Raw genomic sequence first — 21258 nt, forward strand, 5'->3', positions numbered from 1 at the left:
GCACAATCCCCAATGTCTTAAGTTTTTGGAGTAATTGGTTGTTTCACATGCTATTAGCGCAAAGGTCCTAGGTTCAAAACTCCTTGACATTAAAAACCCAGATGTAATGGCCAACTCAAAGAGGCGACAACCTTAAAAAAGGAGGGGCCACACGTGAGGAGAAGTGTTAAGTATAAAAATGATTAAGGGATTTGCTAGGGTCCATCACAAAAGGCATTTTGCAGACCAGCCACCTCATGAATAAAGACAACATTTTTTGTCTCCATTCATGAGGTAGGTGGTTTGACATGCGACAGACCATCCGCGAAATGCCTTCTGCGATGGATGCTAGGAATTCCCAATGATTAAATAACACCAACTCTAACAGCTTAAGCTTTTCGAGTAATTGATTGTTTGAGACAGCAACACACTTTTTAAGATGCTTCTCTCCGATCAAATATCAAGAGTGGTACTTCTGTCGTACACGCTGTATACAAGCATGTCTGCACACTCATCATATAATTTCTCGATCTAATATTTAGAATCAATTTTCAATCCTTTATCGATCCATCGTGGGCCCATCCATGATGAACGGTACAGATTGATGATCTGATTGACAATGCGTGGCAATACACCAATTGTTTGTACCATGTGACATAGTACAAATGACATCCAAATGGGCTCTCTCTCTAATTATCATTTGTGCATATTGTAAGGCAAAAGTTAGAAACATAGGCCCATATACCCATCCAAATATATCTTTTTGGATGCAAATAAAACCAATATAAAAGTGACTCTCTCTCACCAACCCCTTTAGTGGCTACAGTGCTTACAAACCCCTTTTTTATCTTCACATATTCTCCCACATTTTCCTCACAGCCTCAAAGCAACCAAAACCTTCAACCAACAACATTCTCCCCTTCAAATCTCTCTCTCTCTCTCTCTCTCTCTCTCTGTCTCTCTCTCTGTCTGTCTCTCTAACACACATACAAACAAACCATGCAAAACCGACTTCATGAAACACCCCAAAAAGATGAAGAAGAGGGTCTACAGATGAAATCCAATACCACTTTTCAAAACCACCTTGGGCCCAAAACCAGGGAAACAGAGCTAAGGCTTGGGTTCTCCTTAAATGGTTTTGATGACATGGCTGTAGAGGGAAAAAGTGGCCCAAATGGGTTGCTACTGAAACAGAGAAATGGCGGTTTTGGAGCCAAAAGGTGGTTTTCCGAAACCGAAGGTGGTTTTGAGAATACATGGCGTTTGGACAACAAAGCGGTTTTCGACCAAAACCACCATAACACTTCTTCACCAGTGTCCAGGTTAGTTTTTTTTTTTTTTACTCAATCTTCTTCCAATCCTGCCCTTCTCTTCTGTACAAATACCATGTTCGTTGGAATTTCCCGCTAAAATTTGATGGAACGGCAAATTCTCGTTTTTGTTTTGGTAAGTGATATATTTGCCTTCTTTTTTTAATATTTGGGATAGCCTCCTCTAGTGTATTTATGACTACTCTTTTACACTGGATGGGGCTGTCCCAAGTAAAAAAATTCGTTATTCGAAAATATAAGTTCAGTTTCAAATTTTTATTATTTTATAATAACAGAAAAATTGATAAAATTTTAAATTTTTTATTTCAAATTTTAAAAAGCCACACCCGTAAGTCATAGGTTTGCTCTCCAGTGACGAGCGTTTGAATCCCCCCTTCTTTACCCGATGTGCATGGTCTTCTGGGTGCCTGCGTGCATCCCTAGGGAATAGTCCCGCTCTACAAAGTGGCGTGGGGATACCCTATGGCCCAAAAAAGAAAAGAAAGGGTATAATCCTAAATTTTACAAGCTAAAACTTGGATTTTACAATCATAATAATGTACCATCGAGGTTTTAGCTTATAAATTAAAGGGTGTTGGATTTTAACTATTTGAATTATAAAATTCTTGTATTCAAACCGCCCCAAAATGTTAATAAAGAATTTTATTTGGGAGCTGATATTTCCGCTCCACTTTTAGACCAATCCACTCCAACTAGGTTTTAGCTTATAAATTAAAGGGTGTTGGATTTTAACTATTTGAATTATAAAATTCTTGTATTCAAACCGCCCCAAAATGTTAATAAATTTTTTTATTTGGGAGCTGATATTTCCGCTCCACTTATAGACCAATCCACTTGGAGTGGATTGGTCTAAAAGTGGAGTGGAAATATCCAAAGCATAAGGGAATTGATATTTCCGCTCTCCTTTTGTTGGAGTGGATTGGTCTAAAAAGGGAGTGGAAATATCAATTCCCTTTTATTTTCTTGAACTTCTTAACAAAATTTTACTATAACTTTTTTTATGAATATAAAGATAAATTATATTTTTTTTATGCACGTTCATCATATAATTTCTCTGCATTAAATAGATATTTTGTCGTGAGAAGAAGAGAAGGGTGGAATTTGTATTAACAAACCACTTCCGGTTTTTTTAATCCCCTTTATTTGATATTGGCAGCCCTTCATTGATATTGAACTTCAGCAATTCCAGGATGTTTGGAATTGATAGGTTGAAATAGCCAATTGAAGAATTTTTCTTCAAGAGGGGCGTGCCAATACCAAACGAGAGGGTTGTGAATGTCCAAGTTAAAAAGATGATTGTGATAGAGAATTCTAGGATATTTACAAGAGAGGAGAAAGACAACAAGAAAGCCAAAATGTTGACTTCGTTCTTCATTTTTCTCGCATGGGTAAAAACAAATCCATGAAAAATCCATTTTTTAATCATCAATTACTCTAAGGAAATATCATATTATCATCCTCCTTTATTATATCTTACAGGAAAACAATTTCTTGGGTCTGGTAAGATTGATTTTTATTCTACTAAACACGGAAATTATTCAATTCTGGAAAAAAGTTTACTTGGGAAATGACTTAACCAAACACTGGAAACTTCATTTCGAAGGAAAAATTTTCCCTTAACCAAACATTGACTAGTCCGAGCCAACTCGATTTAAGTTTTGGGTTGGGTTCGAGTTGAGGCCTTGGGCAACCCGACCCATGTTCCCTAATTTTACCGTGATTTTAAAATCTTAGAATTATGATTTTTTTATTCTGTTTTCCCCTCTTATCGACCTGAATCTAATTTTTTCCAACTAAACCAAGCCTGATCCAATTTGGAAAATCGGGTTGAATTAGGGTTGAGAGATTTAAAGGCGGGGTTGGATTAGGGTTGACCCTCATTGACCCGAGGCTCGGGTTACGGACTGAGGTTTTGAGTCCTCGACCCAACCCAACCCAACCTGGCTCAAGTTTCACCCAAAAGCCTAGATAGCTTAGAGGTGTTTTTCTTGGCACTCGGGTGCCATGTCAACAAAACCCACAAATATTGATCAGTTCCTATTAGGAATTCTTGGGGTCCTGCTTTTTAGTGTAAGGGCCAAATCGCTGGATTAGAATCAAAATCACCATAGTGGGCCCATGCATTGCATTGGATGTGGGCCCAGGGATCACGTGGACCCATGCACGTGATCAAACATTGCGAATGTTGACGATCAATTTTTCTTTTATTTGTCCACTTGCAGAACATAAATTGGATGGCTAAGATCATTTGATTGCTATGATTTATGGGCAATTTGGCCCATCTAATTTAATATGGACCGTCACTACCCACTAGATCAACAGCCATAATCACTAAACTCATTTCCCTCTCTTTCCTGTTTAGTTTTCCATCCAAAATCCAAGCTGTGAATTTTGGAATGGATTTCATAGGGAGGGAACTACGGTGACACATCAGTAAACAATTTGCCAGGAGACATCCCTGATTGTCTCATGGGATGTCAATACTATATTGGCAACCAAACAAGGGTTAAGGGATCCGAACAGTTCCAAATCAAAATCCGAATAGATCCAAAAATCTCACCATCCATTAATATCAAAATTACCATAATACCCTTCACCTCTCCTTATTTGGACATGGCTGTAAATTTTGAAATAACGGTAGTTTTGTAAATTTATACAGGAGGGGTATTTTGGTAAAATTCAATGTTCTGAAATTCCCTCTGCTGAACATTTACTATACCTTCCTATTTCAGGCTAATTTCATTCCATCATTGGCCACTACCAGCCTGTAATCTGAAACCTTCCTTTCATGGAATTTTTTTCATTTCCATTCAAATCACTCCTCCCTTGTTGTGGGTTTTCTTCTCCATACATGTCCTCTAAAAACCATCATTCCCCCCATTTCCTTACCTCCTTACAAAGACCCGAAGCTCCCTTCGTATTGGAACTCACCCCATTCTGTTTTTGGGTTCTTTTGGTACTTATCTTTCATTACTCTACTTTAAGTTTGTTGGTATTTCTAAGAATTGTGATCTTTTTTATGGTGTTTTATCATCACTGTACTTTTGAATTTGATGTTATTTCTAAGAATTCTGATCTTTTTATGCTGTTTTTCATTAGTATACTTTGAATTTGATGGTATTTCTAAGAATCCTGATCTTTTTATGGTGTTTATTAATTACTGTACTTTTGAATTTGATGCTATTTCTATGAATTCTGATCTTTTTATGGTGTTCTTTTCGTTACTGTACTTTGAATTTGAAGGTTTCTGAGAATTTTGATATTTTTATGGTGTTTCAGAGCCTCTCCTGTTGTGGGTTGGCCGCCAGTTCGCACATTTAGGAAGAATTTAGTTCCACAACCAAAACCAGAGATTGAAAAGAAAGCTATGGCGACTTCCGGTGAGGCGCCGGAGAAGGTCGAGAACTCGATGTTTGTGAAAGTCAACATGGAAGGGTATGCAGTGGGGAGAAAGATCAATTTGAAGGCCCATGACAGTTATGAGTCGCTCTCTCTCGCGCTTCAGAAGATGTTCAGCAACTTCTATTCTAGTAATTTCTTCAGTGCCTTTTGTTATCTGAGAATTTAATCTCTTAGTCACATTGACAGACTAATTCTAGTATTCTCTTAGTCACACAGTAAAGATGTTCACCAATTGGATATTCTGTTTTTAATATTTTTGTGATTGATTATCTGTATTTGTTTTTCATTCCATTTTCACTGATATTTCTTTTTCTTAACTGTGTTTATTTACTTGTTTTCTGGTTATCTGTATCACCTGTTTTATGATTCTGTATGATTTTAGTTAACCCAGTTATACAACAATTTCCATTGGTTTAGCTGGATCATGTAATTGATATTTCTACTATCTTCAATTGCTTCTTTCGCAAAATCATTTTATGTTTATTTTCATGTTATTTTCTGGTTTGAATGTTCTGTTTCTGTGTAATGGATTTTTATGGAAGAAGACTGGTCTAGGTTTGATGTAAGAACCATAGGCAAAATAAATTCTAGTCCTTGAGATAAAAAAAGAACTCCTGATGCATAGTGCGGGACAATAAGGTAGCAAGATTGACGAGATTGAAATCGAGACTTTGTTCTAGTGGTGACACCTTCAACCGTAGAGCATGAAGTCAGGGATGCAGAAAATCGTCCTTGTATATAAATAAAATATAAAGTTTAAACAGATAAATTAGATTGGCATTTATTGTAGCTTTGACCTTGAATGGACTAATAAGATGATTTGGTACCTTGATTTTTAGGATTGAGAGTGAAAGACACTTGAAATTAAGGAAATATATTTGCAGTGGTACCTCAATCTGTTTGGTATATAAAAATTGATGGGGTTTCTTTGGGCAATCCAAGTATTCTAAAAGCAGGGCTTCTGAAGGGAGTAACAAATTTTTGATCAAGTCAGATTTGATATTGCAGTTACATTCTTCCAAGGAAAAGGTAAAATGTCTGCGTAGGCATGGTCAGATTCTCTAGCCTAGCAGTGTATCTTTAGAAAGTTGAAATACCTTGTAGATTCATTGGACAAAAATGAGAAAGAGACAAATGTGGTTTGAGTCCCCGCGGGAGATATTGTTGCAATTCATATGGGTCATTTTAATTCTATAATTAGATGAGGCATGAATTTATCTTGGGCAATTCAGTTGACCAATATGATTGAATTTTATTCAGTTACTTTTCTAATTTTATCTTGTTTCTCTGTTCTCTTTTGCATGTTTCTTATTAGATAGAAGCTCTGTTTTCAGTTCACTTTATATTAGCTTACCCATGTTAATGATTTATTTATTTCCTTTTTCTCATGCATTATGCAATGTGTCTTTCAAAGACCATCTTTCTCTGGATGCTCTTAGTTGATTAATTTAATTTGTAATTCTATCCTATTTAGCTGATTATTATTCACTGAATTTTCTAATGCTTATCTTCTTCTTTGTTTGCATGATTTTCCTGTAGTAAGATATTTCATTTAGTAATTCTGTGATTTTAGTAGAGCATTTGCTTGATTAATCCATATTTTTACTCATGGCCTTTTGAATGATTTTTTCAGTTTGTTGCTAATTCCATACAACTCTTTCTTTTTTAACTTGAATTTTATTAACTATAATGCTCTGGCTTCAACATTTTTACTGTCATAGAGTTTCTCTGGTTACCATTTGTCAGATGAATATTTTGTCTTGTAACTTTGCCATTATAATTGTAAAATATCCACACAATCATGGCTTATTCTTTAAGTTTTATTCTTTCCTTCTGTTTTTCGTTTTCATGTAACTGATTCTCGGGTGGCATGATTATCTGATTTTTCTGTTTAGCGCTGTGATTCTAAAACATTAATTATTGATCCCTTTCGATTTTTGGCAATGAAAAACAAAGCAAAATCCGAAGTGAACGAGATGGGTTAGAAATACCTTGAGCCATGGCTGCCTCTCCTTGGTGTGAAATCCGACAATGCTTGTCACCTTTCTGAGCACAAGGACAACTCAGAAACGCCCCTCAATCTTCTCTTTCCTGGGACCAAGGGTCTCCTTTTATAGGCAAAGAGCTCCCATAAAGCTTCTAATTTAGTGCAAATTCGTTTGGATCCTTAAGCACAATTTGGAAAGTGTTAATTAAGCAAACTTGCCTTCCAAAACATTTCCAATTCAAGGGTTTAACCTATAACAATGAAAGGTTGCTTAATATGCAATGCCACATCTTTTAGCAACTCAAAAACATGGAAATACATGTTTTTAGAAAGTCAAAAGCCTGGAAACTACTCCAAGATTAGATACTCTAATCTTGGAAACCGTCCAACAAGTGCATGATAACCCTTTTAAACAAAATTTCTCTCTTCCAAATATAGTGCTTCAAGAGATTTTCTTTTGAATGATTTCTTCATAAAATGCCTTTGCATGATATTTCTTTGGGTTTCTGCTCCTTTTCTTTTTCTTTTTGTGATCACCCATGGCATTCTTTCTGTCTGAAAATGCATCTAAACTTGTTTATATTGTAACTTTTTGCGATTTAAACGTGATACCGCCAATGCAAGTGAAAGCATTAATCTTCTTAGCCTTATGGCCTCTTGTCAAATTATCTTTAATACTTCTCTTAAGTTTTCATTGACTGAAGTTATTTATGTTTTTCCTGTTTCCTAATATTTTCAGGTAATTACTTCAAGACCCAGGAACAAAATGAGGAAGTTGAGGTTGTAACTCCTGAACATGTTCTTATTTATGAAGATAATGAAGGAGACCGGATGCTTGTAGGCGACGTGCCATGGGAGTATGTATTTGATTTTTAAATTTTCATTACTATTTTGTGATGTAATTTCTCTATCACTCAACCTTATTTAGAAGAGATATACATAGATACACACCTATGTTATATGGATGGATTCTTCTGAATGGGCGAGGTATATCTATTTTTTTTCTAAATACTACAATATATTTACAATTATCACATCTTTGGAATTTTATCTATTTTAATAGTAAGTTTTTATATGAAAATAAAAAATTCTATTTACTTAACCTGCTATAATTCCCAATAAATTACCTATTATAACCATATTGTCATGTAAAAGAAATAAAATTAGAATTGATTAAAATATATGGGTACCCATGTCGGATTCCAAAACTTGTACTTGTACTCATGCAACACACACACAGAGAGAGAGAGAGAGAGAGAGAGAGAGAGAGAGAGAGAGAGATGATAAATAAAATTCTAATCCAGTAATCTTGCAGGATGTTCATCAGCACAGTGAAAAGGCTATATATCATCAGTGGTTCTAAAGCCCCAGCACTTGGTATGGTAGTACAGAATTTTCATTAAATTATTTTTTCCCTCAAGAATTGATAGACAGTTCTCAAATGCTAAAATTTTTCCATACTTTGCAGTGGCTGGAAGAATGGCAAAAAATCAGCAGTGAACCAATAAAATTCTGTCGAAGCAACTGAAAAGAGAAGCCTGTTAGTATAGATGATATTTCTCTTTATTTTGCAACCTGTAAGTCTCTAGATTACTTAGGAGGTTTAGTTCTGTCATTTTTCCCTGTTTTCCGATATCTTCGGTGATTCGGGCTTCTAGGACATCAAACTCAGTAAGTATGGCAATAATACTAACTGCAATTATGTATCTTTGTCTTCTTAATCATTATCAAAGTGTGTTTTAACAGTCTCTATTAGTATATGGATGCATTGCTTGTTTTGCTGTTTAGATAGCGTGTGAATACTTTCATCCTTCTTTTAGGCTCTGTTTCTTTTGATGTAAAATGGAGGTAAAACAAATTCCACATGTATATGTGTAATGGAAGCGCTATAGAACCTCTTTGAATGCCACCAAAATTGATCCTTATTAGCAGATAAGACTATTTTAACTAAATCTTATTTGCATGAGACATTGAGACCTCTTTGGAAGCCATTACTATATGATTTCTAAAACAATTATATCCATTATTTGCAAATAATCATATTCAACTTCAAAACTATTTTCATATAAGATTATATGCAAATAAATTTTAATAATACTTATGAGATCGATAGATGATATCGATTAGACTGATATTAAAAAAAAATTTCGTAGAATGTATAGATTTCACCCCATAATGTAATTTTCTTATTCTTGAATGGGCCTATTTAGTTCTTCTAGGTTTATGCTCTACTCCGGGTAAAGATATGCTCAGAGTTACTTTACTCAAAGAGATGATCTGGCCAAATTGATGAACGAGGAAACCATGCTTGATGCGAATTTTTGTTCCAATACTCCGAAAGGCACGCACAATGACCATGTCTAAGAATAAGAATGACAAAAACATAACTGCACAATCCGTATGGACAAATAGATACAAGATGGACAAACTCATCCCCTGTGGCCTCATTGAGGCAAATTATTACAAGTCTCTAATGCCACCCTGTCAACTCCTGAACTCACCAGTGTGTCTAAAGCATCCACAAACCACTAGGGGTGGACATGGTTCGGTTCGGTTCTAAGGTATACCCAGAACCGAACCATGTATAATCGGTTCCCATAAATTGGAACCAGAACCGAACCATTTATCTTTAGAACCGAACCGAACCAAAATCGAACTTGATCGGTTCTAAGGTATACCCAGAACCGAACCATGTATAATCGGTTCCCAAAAATTGGAGCCAGAACCAAACCATTTATCTTTAGAACCGAACCGAACCAAAACCGAAGGTTTACCCAACCTTTGACCAAATGGAGATATTTTGCCTAATCTCATATTTTTCCTATTCTTCTCAATAGAGAAAATTTTCGTGTGGTTTTCTGCTCCATGAACTTCAGACAAATTTTTTTTTTTGAAATGGCAGAAGTATATTATGAAAGGGAAGGGGACCGAGATGGACCGCACCCAAAATTACACGGAAAGAAAAAGAACAAAGAAACAAAATAACAAAAAAAAAAAAACGAAAACAGCACAATCAACTACGGAGGGAGAAAATCGAACCACTCCAACTTCAAACGGTCAACCCCACTTCTAGCCAACCCATCTGCCAGCCTCCCCATTAGCACTCCTCCCCACGTGATCGAAGGTAATAGACGAACCCGATATTAGATCCTCAACTTCACCAAAAAAGGATAACAATCTTCAAGGAGGCAACACTTCTCTTTTCAACCATCGAATCACATTGAGGGAATCACCCTCCACAATGGTATTATCCAAACACTCACTATCTAATCACTTAATACCATGATAGACTGCCATCACTTCTGCCTCCGAGGCATCACATCTCCCCAAAGTGCTGGAGTAGGCCCACACAACTCCACCACTTTCATTACGAAGCAACCCGCCAATCCCAACCGGACCCGGATTTCCAAAACTCAAACCATCAAAATTCAATTTCCATTTCCCAAAAAGAGGAGCCTTCCAACGCTGAATAATCCGAGGCCGATTTTCCCTACTAAAGCAAACTACCCTCCATCCTTCCCATAGATCAAATGCCGATACAAATCGGAAGGATGGAAGACATTTCACCCAAGATATCGATAGGGCAATAATTTTCAAGTAAAGCCAATGAGGCGATTTATCAAATATTCATCATTGCGTCAATATCAGATTGGCATAAGAGCCTCTACAATCTATGATTTTAGCAAAATTTATCATGGTTGGCCGTGGGAGAAGATCGAATCCATATGGTGTTTTGGGACATTTGGAGGGTGCAAATTATCAAGGGTTCAAGGAACCGAAACCCTTGATAATTATGGGGCGCATCACGCTCGGTTCTCGATTCCAGGAACCCAAACCCAGAACCGAACCATATATAATCAGTTCCCAAAAATCTGAATAGGAATCGAACCATTTAAAATTGGAACCGAACTGAACCGAACCAAAGTGGCCGGTTCGGTTCGGTTCGGTTCCTCGAGTTGGACCTGAACCATGTCCACCCCTACAAACCACCAAGGAAAAGTGATCTCGTCTCTCACTCATCTAACATTTTAGGAAATTAACCTTGATACTGAATGTATCGAACTGCGACGAGTCAATCAATCTAATCCCCTAAAGAAGAACCTGGACCTCCGCTTCGTTTGACCCATTCTCGCTAGAAATGTCCAAAGCCTTATAAGCACACAACCTAAGAGAAGATTTGTCCCTGGATCTTGCTTGAATCCTTAGATACTCCTTTGATTACTCTGCTGTTTCTTTTCTTCCATATGAACCAAATATGAGGGTGCTAAGAACAAGTTCCACTTGACCCAAATCATGCTGATCCATCTGGATGGCGCCCAAGTCAAGCTTCAATTCTCAGGTGCTTCTCATAGTAAGAACATCTCCTAGTATCATGGTTTTGCATCTTTTGATTTTCCAAATTAGCTATGAATATGTACTTCTATATGTCAATGATGTTCAGCTAGATTGCTTTGAAATCCTGCTCGCATTAGGATTAGGAAGACAAAACTTAAATGAAATTTTAGAACATGGGTTGGAAATTTTTTTAAAATTAACATTATTTCTTGCTCTGTCCTTGCATACCTTTTTTTAAAAAAATAAATTAAAACCATGGGTTGGAAATTTAAAAAAAATTAAAACCATTACCTTCTCATCGATAAAATTTCGCCTAGAAGCGATCCATGGCTTTCTTATAAGGATCTTTAGGCAGAAAGGGATTCCTTTGCGCAAGAGCACCAAAACCTCTTTGTGCACCAGAGCCTCATATACAGGCCTAAAAATCCTACATAACTAACTCCCAACGATCACTTTTTGAGTCCTACACGGGCCACATGTTGTAATTGAGACTTAATTTTGGACAATCCACCTTTAAAGATTTGGAGAACCAATTGCAAATTTGCAAGTCCAATACCTATTATTGCACTCTAATTTATGGAAACCAGATGGCAAGCCTTGCAATCGGTTCTCATAATCATTAAGGCTCTGTTTGTTTCGTATTGTTGCAACCGATTGTGGCCCCAAACTGATTATTAGACTGCAAATTATGTTTAGTTTGGAGTCCAATAATCGGCTTGGGGTCCACAATTGGTTGCAACAATCTGAAACGAACAGGATCATGGGGCTAGAGTCATGCCACTATGGTGTGGTCCCAATCAGATCAGTGGTTCGATCACATCTGTGTGGGGGCCAATGAAAATGTGATAGATACAATACAATCTAGGTGAATATTACAGGGTTACCATCTTGTCTTTATCTTAATTTGGTCTACAAAAGAGTGGCAGCCCCCCTTTTTCCCCTTTTTAAGAGAAATTATATGATGAACAAGTGGACATACATGCTCGTATTCATCATACGCCATCAATATTTGATCTGACATCACCACACTTTTTAAGATGCTGTTTGATCAAATATCAAGGGCATGTCCGCTCGTTCATCATATAATTTCTCTTCTTTTTTTAATTGTGATTTGTGACAGCCCCTCTAGTGTTAATGAATATTCATTGGGCCCCATCTAGTGTTAATGGGATGATAATGGGGAGCTGAGGCACTTTTTCTACTTTTAAAAGCTTTTAAAGAAAGTGGCCAACTTTGCCTCAAAACCAGACTAATAATATATAATACTTTTCACGTCATCCCCACCATTTGCTTTTACAGGCAACTCTCTCTCCTCTCTCTCTGTTTTGTTTCAGTACAATGGAGGTGGAGGATGACGGCCGCATCAGAACAGGTAATCTTCAAAACTTTAAGCAAATTAACTCAAGTCTTTAGATACAACCATGGAACAATTTGTACTCTATTATGTGCTAAACCCAGGGCCATTTGGATACGCAAATTTTAGAATCCGGGATTTCTTCAAAATTGTAGCTAACAGACAAGAGAATAAGCGGACCAGCCATCGTTTTTTACTAGTTTTTGACTTCTCGTTCTTCTTTCCGTCAGCAAGAGAGCAGCAGATCCTCCCATATTTCCAAGTTTTAGAAATCTTAGGATGCAGAAGAGATTTTTAAAACCTGAATTTCTTACTTAAATCCAAGAAACGATGAGAGTACAGTGGCAGCAGATCATGAACCCTCTTTTACACTGTTTTCAAACTAAAAACCTTGATTCTAAAATCCGCGTATCCAAACGGCCCCATAATGTTCAGATTAAGAGAAATGGGAATTATGGTCGGGTTTGCGGAATGCATTCGTTCCAAAAAAAAGTTTTTTATTTTTTCATTCTCTACAGGGAAATAAGCACAAAAGTGTTGCGGAGAATGGTTTTGGAACCTCACCTTAGTTTCATTTCTTGTTATTATTCAGGGACTGTGTGGACAGCAACAGCACATGCAATTACAGCAGTTATAGGATCTGGAGTCTTATCACTGACATGGAGTGTTGCTCAAATGGGTTGGATTTTGGGTCCCCTTGTTCTCATTGGCTTTGCATTTATTACTTATTATTCCGCCACCCTCCTCTCTGACTGTTACCGGTCACCGGACCCTGTCCGCGGACGGAGAAATCACACCTACATGGAGGTCGTCCGGGCATGTCTAGGTAAGAACCAGGCATCACCATAACATTAATTACTATTGGGAAATTATATATTTTGGTTTGTTAATTACACCCTTCTTTTTATTTTGTACTTTTAAAATTGGAATTTAAATGCACTTTTTGGGAATTATAAAATCACTAATTCCTAATTAGACAGTCTAAAATAAGGGATTCTATAAGAACCATCGCGGAAGGCATTTCGCAGGCTGGCTGTTGCATGAGAAAGCAGCCAACTCAGATGAATTAATAGGATAAGACAAAATCTGAGCCTATGTGGCTTCTCTCTCACGCAACAGCCGGCCCGTGAACTGCCTTCTACGATGGTGGCTAGTAAATCCCCTAAAATAAACAGAAGAGGTTCATAATTTTAAGACTGGATATTATCTCCCCATTACAACTTGTAATTTTAACGTCAAATATTTACACCCCCATGATATTTAAAGCCTTATAAATGTAAAAGTTTCTTTTAGGACGTAAAATGGGCGTAAAACAAATTTTAAACTCATTCTTCCACTTAAAAATGGGCTTAAAATTTGTTTTAAGTCCACGTTGAAAGAAACAAAGTCTAACTACTAAATATTATAAAATGCAAATTTTCTTTAACTATTAAATATCTTATACATGTAAATTTCTCTAAAGCTAAATGTAAATTTCTTCATAGCTATTATCTTTCACTATGGCTCTATTTTTAACTGGGCTTCATTTCTTTGGATGTGAAATGGGAGTAAAACAAATTTCATGCTCATTTTTCCACTTAAAAATGGGTGTTAATTTTGTTTTCAAAGGATTAAGGTTGCCTTTAATAATGAAAGGAAAGATTTTATGAAGGAATTTGCTAGGGATCATCGCAGAAGGCATTTCGCGCGCTTGCTATTGTATGAGAAAGCAGCCATCTCAGATGAATTAAATGAATAAGATAAAATCTGTTGAAAAGTGAGCCTATGTAGCTGCTCTCTCATGCAACAGCCACCCTGCGAATTGCCTTCTGCAAGACTGCAATGGTCCCTAGCAAATCCCTTTTAGGAATTTGTACATCATCAATAACTAAGAGTAATCTAATGAAGGGTAAAATGGGTAAAAGGAAAAAATTAAAAAGCGTTTAAGGTACAAGACCGTTCTATTGGTAATTGGGAAAATTTGGGTGAATTCTAGTAGATAAGTTTTGATGTAGGGAGTTTTTAGTAGTTTTTCCAAAATTGAAACACATATTCTTGCATGAATAATTTTTGTATATAACGGGTGCCATTTTGTACATAGGCGCGAGAGATGTTTTGGTATGTGGTATCGCACAATACGCCATGCTTTGGGGAACTATGGTGGGATATACTATTACAGCTGCTACCAGTATGATGTGAGTTTTGTTGTTTGTTAAGATAGATCATATTCACCTCCCCCTGCTTCTACAATGACATCCCTCTTCACTCCGATAGAACTTAGGCCCTGTTTGGATTGCAAGAATTTTCTGATATTCACCTCCCCCTGCTTCTCCAATGACATCCCTCTTCACTCCGATAGAACTTAGGCCCTGTTTGGATTGCAAGAATTTTCTGGAAAATTTGGAAAGGAAAAATATTTCTACAATTTCTTACATTTTTTAGACATGAAAAGGGATGACTTGAACCAACTCAATTCAATTTTTACTTAGAAGGGAATTCAATTTATGACAATCCTTTTAAATTAACTATAATCATATCATTTCCCTCTAAATTTTGGAAAGAATATTCCAAAGAAAAATTTATGTCAGAAATGTTTTTCTTGCAATCCAAATTATCATTGGATACCTATGGTGTTATTTCCACCCCTTTTCTCATAGAATTTCCACCCCTTCTTATTTGCCTTTTTCAGAAACTTGGCTACATTCTCACCTCCTTTTGTTTCTCTTTCTTTGAAAATAACTTTACTTTCAAGAAAAGACAAACAAAAGGGTTCGGGTGGAGTGGAAATAGTGAAAAAGTGATCCCAAAAATTATTTGCATATAGGCAAACTATTTTTGAAATTAAATATGATTATTTTCAAATAATAGTTAATGATTTTCCTTATAGTTAATGATTTTTATACCACATCCCAAAAATGATTTTCTGAATGACATTTTAAATTTCTATACTTAGATAAAATTGATTCTCTATGTTCACTTCTTCTACTCATATCGGCACTCCTTAATAATAAAAAAAACAGGTCTGTGAAGCGCTCAAACTGCTACCGTGAAAAGGGGGAGAATGCGAAGTGTGGGGTGTCTGGAAATTTGTATCTGATAATATTCGGAGTGATTGAGATCATACTGTCACAATTCCCAAACTTGGAGAAAGTAACATTTCTTTCTGTTATCGCGGCCGCGATGTCGTTCACTTACTCCTTCATCGGGTTGTATTTATGTATAGTAAAAGTCATTTCTCACCATGAGATTAGAGGGAGTTTAACAGGCATTAAGATAGAGATGAACAATGTATCTGCCTCTACTAAGGTCTGGAATGCCTTTCAAGCTCTTGGAAATATTGCCTTCGCCTACACTTATGCCATGCTTCTCATCGAAATCCAGGTATTTTGATAATTACCCCAAAATTAGGAGTTTTTGTTCCCACGCCTCCGTTTCTTTCAGCTTAAAAAGTATGTAAAACAAATTTTACATCCTTCTTAACGCTTAAAATGGGCGTAAAATTTGTTTTACGCCCATTTTATGCTGTTCTTTCAGCTTATAATGGGCATACAAAAATTTGCATCCAATTTTACACTTAAAAATGGGCGTAAAACAAACAACTTGTTTTACGGCCACTTTAGTTTCAATTTCTTTCGTATTAAAATGGACGTAAAAAATATTTGCTTATGTCTACACTTAAAAATGTGAGTAAAATTTGTTCTACGCCCATTTTCCTTTTGAAAGTGAACCTAAGGACTTTGAAACCTTAGACCGTATGTGATATTGGCACCCCTTTATTTCTTTTGAGAGATTTTAACCCATAAATTACTAATCTGTAAAATATATTCTAATCAGTCATCAAGATTAATTATTCAAGCAAAAAAGTTCAACTTTTAAAAACACACCTCCAATGAGAGTCCTTACACACTACTTATGTCAACATTCATTAGATTTTAAACTATTTGTTGACAAAACCATCCTTCGAGTAACCCTAGAAGCACAATGTTTTTCCCAACATTTTTTTTTTTTGCTTTCTTATGAAAACTTTAATTCGTATTAATAAGAAAATCACTCAACTCAACTCAACAAAGCCTTTGTCCCAAACTAGTTGAGGATTAATAAGAAAAACACTGATGTAAAAAAATAGGGCGAAGATATTTTCACCCCTGCATTACACATGCCCTTTTATAGTGATTTGACGTCAGAAAGCGTTAAAGTTGCCGACTGCTCATGTCAAATCACCTTATAAGAGGGGCGCATGCGTAATGCAGGGGGCGGGGGTGAAAATATCATCTCCCAAAAAATAATCAGGTGAAAAATCAAGAATTTGGAGTTGAATGAGCGGTATTTTCATTAACATATGTTTGGTGTAGTATTTTAGGACATTTTATAAGTTTTTATCTAAAAATAAAGTTAAAATCATTTCATAGATTTTAATGACTAATGAGAAAATCATTTCCAAAAATTTATGTATTTAATGGCAAAAATCCTTTCTAAACTTCTCTCATTTCATAATTTGGGTCCATTTCATAATTTTTAATGACTAATAAGAAATTTTTTTGCAGGGGTTGAGCCTCTAGCTTAATTGATAAAGGCTACGTTCTTCAACCTTGAGTTCCCTAAAAAAAACCTTTGCAAATTAGGGATGTAACAGAAAAAATCCTTTTTGTTAACTTCACTCGTTCCATAATTTGGGTCCATTTCATAATTTTTAATGACTAATGAGAAAAAAAACTTTGCAAATTAGGGATTTATGAGCATAAAATTCCATTTTTAAACTTCTCTTATTGGTTGTTGCCTTTTGCCTAATCGGAAAAAGATGTGACAATACCAGCTCCTTATTTGTGCATTTTTACTAGAAAACTTTTTTACGTGTTCATTGTTGTTATTGAAGGATACTCTAAAATCGCCACCACCGGAAAATAAAACGATGAAGAAAGCGACAATGTATGGCATCGGAATAACAACACTATTCTATGTATCTTTGGGATGCGTAGGATATGCAGCCTTTGGAAATGATGCACCAGGGAATGTTCTGACCGGATTTCGAGAGCCATTTTGGCTTGTGGATATTGCGAACTTCGCCGTCATCATACATTTAAGCGGAGCTTATCAGGTATATATGCTATATGGTGTTCTTCATTTTTATACAATTTTTGAGAAAAATGTACGTAGTTTTCTATTTGCAACATGCAAATTTATCACATATTTATAGTTATTTTTCTAACCAAGACACATAAGAATCACAGAAAGTATAGTTAAGTGATTAGAATGGAATAATGGTTTGAGTGATTCGAATGTGAGTTTAGATTTCACTACAATGTCTCTTTCAGTAAGGTTATTATATATATATATAATTTATTTCTAATCTTTTAAGGCTATTACCTATATAAATTAACAATCTATAGTCAATTAAACAATCTTTTAAGGGTATTTTCTAAGCGATTGCCTCACCTAATTATTTGAACTTTAAAACTAGCCTCAGGAGTCTGAACTTAAGCTCACCAAACTAAATTTCTAACATGTCACAGGTATATGCTCAACCGATTTTCGCCTTCTACGAGAAGTGGCTAGCTTTGAGATGGCCTACAACAGGATTCCTTCACACAGTTTACACCTTAAGATTGCCCCTAAGCAAAGCACGCTCTATCCAATTTACCCTCTCTAAGCTTCTCCTACGAACAGTCTTCGTTGTTTTCACGACATTGGTTGCCATGATGTTGCCATTCTTCAACTCTGTTGTGGGTTTGCTCGGTTCAATCGCCTTTTGGCCACTAACTATATATCTTCCTGTAAGAATGTATATGGCTCAAGCAAAGATCAAGGGAGGGAGTCGAAAATGGATGGTGTTGCAGAGCTTAAGCATGTTTGGTTTGGTCGTTTCCCTTGTAGCCGCCGTCGGTTCGGTTGCAGACATTGCTGAGCACCTCAAGCACGCTAAGCTTTTTAAGATAGAATTCTAAAGTTTCCCAACAATGTTCTAATTCTCATTATTACTAGTCTAAAACTGGTTTATGCTTGTGAATGTGCAGGATTTTATCCATTTGGTGGTTTTCCTGGGTCCGTTTGGATGTATGTAATATATAAATAGATGGAAAGGAACATAGGTTCCTATTTCTTTGCTTTCCTTTTCCTTGGAAGTCAAACAGTATAAAAGAGGCTTGCATTGGGAAAATGGACAGCACTATAATGTGAATTTACTAATAAATGGAAACAAAAAAAAAGCTAGGAAAAGGAAAATATGCCTTTCGCTCAAATTTTCCCAAAATTTGATGCACCCAAACAGGATGGAAAGTGAAGAGCAATTTAAGTGGAAGGGGAGTGAAGCACTTTCCATGTGGTGTTTGGTTGTCAAAGAAAAGTGTTGGAAAAGTGATTGATCTTGTACTCCCGGATGATTAGTTAAAAAATTGACGTAGCTTTGGACTTTTTGGAATAGTAAAAAACACAATATAAATGATAAAAATCCAGTAAATTTCTTGTACTTTCTCTTAGGCTCTATTCACTTGCGTTCCCAGGAAAGCCAATCCCTGGAAAACAGCTTATTTTTTCCCTGACAAGACCTTGATAAGACAGAATTCTGGTGTTCACTTGCTTTCCAGGGAAAATAGAATTACACATGTGGAATATTTGCAAAAAAGCAAAAAATGACATGGAAAAGCCCATTTTCCCACCCTTTAAGGATTTCATTTCCTAATAAAAACACACGGATTTCGTTTCCCTGGAAAACTAGTGCAAAAAGAAGGGTAAGCAGTTTCTCTGGAAACCTTTTCCAACGCAAGTGAACAGTCTAGGGAAAATTTTTCCTACACAGATTCCCTGGATTTCTTTTCCTAATGCCACGTCAGATTCCCGGGAAATATTTTCTTTTCCTTTCCCGGGAAAACTCCTAATGCCACGTCAGATTCCCGGGAAATATTTTCTTTTCCTTTCCCGGGAAAACAAGTGAACAGAGCCTTATTGAAAGGGATCAATCAAAGAATTAGAGAATTCTAGCTCTACTTCAACCATCTGATTCTAGGGAGGGATATCAAAGAATATAGCTGTTAACTTACCAACTTCTCCAAAAGATTAAGCTATTGGAGAAAGGCGTTATTTATCTTTTATATTTTAACACTCCCTCGCACGTGTGGCCCACTTGACAAACACGTGGCACATGTGGCGCATGTGGATTTTTGCCATCCGGGAGGCTTGAACTCGAGACATTTGGCTCGGATACCATGTTAACATACCAACTTCTCTAAAAGCTTAAGCTATTGGAGAAAGGCGTTATTTATCTTTCATATTTTAACAATAGCCATCTCCAATTGTGAGAATGAATATCTAGGGCTATAGTTATCCTCAATCCTGTGTTGAGTGTGTCTGGTTGCACAAAAACTGGGATGGCTTAGGGGGATTTGCTAGGTATTTGGGTGTCACGCCAACAAAACTCCATGTTTGGTTGCCAATATAGCATTGAAATCCCTAGAGACTCCCAAGAATATCTCCTAGTTAATCATTTGCATATCTCCTATTGTATCACCCTTGTCCCCTTCTTATAATATCTAAGCCTATACGACAAAAAGGTAGAATTTTGCTTAGATTTCGTGAAAATGAATCTTTTTCACTTTCTCTATGTTCTTTATCTCTCTTCTCTCTATATATTGATAAAGACACTCCCTATCACAACTTTACTTGGTTGACAACCAAACACTACTCTCTTCTCTCCTCTCTTCCTGTTTTTTTCCCTTTGTTCTTTATATGGAGAAATTGTCTTCACAGAAGCTTTATTCTACTCAAGGAGAAAAGAGTTATTGAAGAAAGAGGGTCTTGACCAATAAAGAGTTGTTGAGTTGATAACCAGTTCCAGATGAGGCTATTAGGTGGGCAAAAGCACCCCACTGAAGAAGAGGGACGGGAGACTGCCTCATCAGATCCAAGTGAAAAGGAAGAGTGAAATCAGATCTTTCCTTGTAATTGCAGGGAAAATCTTTATGAGATAAACTCCTCATTGATAATGAACTTTTTCCCGCAACTTGTTACACATATGCTAACTGAACATAGTGAACCCCTGGGAATCATTCCGAGAGGCCCTTCCAAACGGACACAGTAATATGAGAGTAAAATAAGAAAAATCAATCCCTCTACTCTATGATATGATCTATCATCAACGAGCATAACTTTCTTAGTGTTGCAATTGTAAAATCATGAGGGAATAGGTATTGGCCTGTTCATATCTATATTATCCATGGCAGCAGCTGCGTTAGTAGAGATCAAGCGTTTGGAAATTGCAAGAACCCATAACTTAATACATGTGAAGGCCAAAGTACCAATGAGCATATTTTGGCAAGTACCTCAATATTTCTTGTTTGGCGCTGCAGAGGTTTTCTGCTTCATTGGGCAACTCGAATTTTTCTACAACCAGTCGCCCGATGCCATGCGGAGTCTGTGCAATGCTTTGGCTCTTCTTACAACTGCAATGGGGAATTATCTAAATTCTGTGATTTTGAGCATTGTGAAATCTGTAACAAGCAGTGGACAGAGGCCTGGATGGATGCCTGATAACATAAATGATGGGCATCTTGACTATTTCTTTTGGCTTTTAGCTTCACTCAGCTTATTGAACCTTCTGGTCTATGTTTATTGTTCTGCAAGATATAAATACAAGATTGTTTCTTGAGTTTTTCTGATTGAACAATGCAAGCTTTATTGCTCTTTTTTCCAAAGATAGAAACCTCTTGATTTAAGGTAATGGGTCCCAGGAATTAGGGATGTGAGGTGCTTTCTAGTTGCTGATGTATTTGTGAAGGGGAGGTAAATCCCCAATGGAGCACTGACCACTAAAGAGGCACCTATGATTTCAAAAGCGTGGGAGTGGGGATTGCCATAAACTATGCACTGACTTAGGTTTATCATATAAGTAGATGTTGAAA

General features: G+C 36.5%; 2 protein-coding genes and 1 pseudogene across 2 annotated transcripts; all 3 read left to right on the forward strand.

Moving 5' to 3' along the window:
* Positions 1–846: 846 nt before the first annotated feature.
* LOC143864863 (auxin-responsive protein IAA25-like) lies at positions 847–8484 on the forward strand. Its single transcript, XM_077375727.1, has 5 exons — positions 847–1301; positions 4590–4840; positions 7439–7556; positions 8015–8076; positions 8168–8484. Exons 1-5 carry the CDS (start codon positions 979–981, stop codon positions 8197–8199), a joined length of 786 nt encoding a protein of 261 aa, XP_077231842.1. The 5' UTR covers positions 847–978; the 3' UTR covers positions 8200–8484.
* A 3776-nt stretch (positions 8485–12260) lies between these two features.
* On the forward strand, positions 12261–18473 carry LOC143864778 (amino acid permease 4-like). The gene is made up of 6 exons (XM_077375596.1): positions 12261–12406; positions 12981–13214; positions 14469–14562; positions 15388–15748; positions 17241–17462; positions 17878–18473. The coding sequence occupies exons 1-6, from the start codon at positions 12373–12375 to the stop codon at positions 18307–18309; spliced, it is 1377 nt and encodes a 458-aa protein (XP_077231711.1). The 5' UTR covers positions 12261–12372; the 3' UTR covers positions 18310–18473.
* A 2100-nt stretch (positions 18474–20573) lies between these two features.
* LOC143864906 (protein NRT1/ PTR FAMILY 8.3 pseudogene) lies at positions 20574–21005 on the forward strand (annotated as a pseudogene).
* The last annotated feature ends 253 nt before the right edge of the window (positions 21006–21258 follow it).

Source organism: Tasmannia lanceolata, unplaced genomic scaffold (assembly GCF_043159265.1).
Source record: "Tasmannia lanceolata isolate RefF3 unplaced genomic scaffold, GAP_Taslan_0.1 ptg000054l, whole genome shotgun sequence".
Classification (NCBI taxonomy): domain Eukaryota; kingdom Viridiplantae; phylum Streptophyta; class Magnoliopsida; order Canellales; family Winteraceae; genus Tasmannia; species Tasmannia lanceolata.

Bases quoted from the DNA above. Each gene is read 5' to 3' on its own strand.
- LOC143864863 (XM_077375727.1), top strand. From the start codon at position 979: ATGCAAAACCGACTTCATGAAACACCCCAAAAAGATGAAGAAGAGGGT. The intron at 1,302-4,589 runs GTTAGTTTTTTT...ATGGTGTTTCAG, and splicing joins ACTTCTTCACCAGTGTCCAG to AGCCTCTCCTGTTGTGGGTT. The intron at 8,077-8,167 runs GTATGGTAGTAC...CATACTTTGCAG, and splicing joins TTCTAAAGCCCCAGCACTTG to TGGCTGGAAGAATGGCAAAA.
- LOC143864778 (XM_077375596.1), top strand. From the start codon at position 12,373: ATGGAGGTGGAGGATGACGGCCGCATCAGAACAG. The intron at 12,407-12,980 runs GTAATCTTCAAA...GTTATTATTCAG, and splicing joins TGACGGCCGCATCAGAACAG to GGACTGTGTGGACAGCAACA. The intron at 14,563-15,387 runs GTGAGTTTTGTT...TAAAAAAAACAG, and splicing joins ACAGCTGCTACCAGTATGAT to GTCTGTGAAGCGCTCAAACT.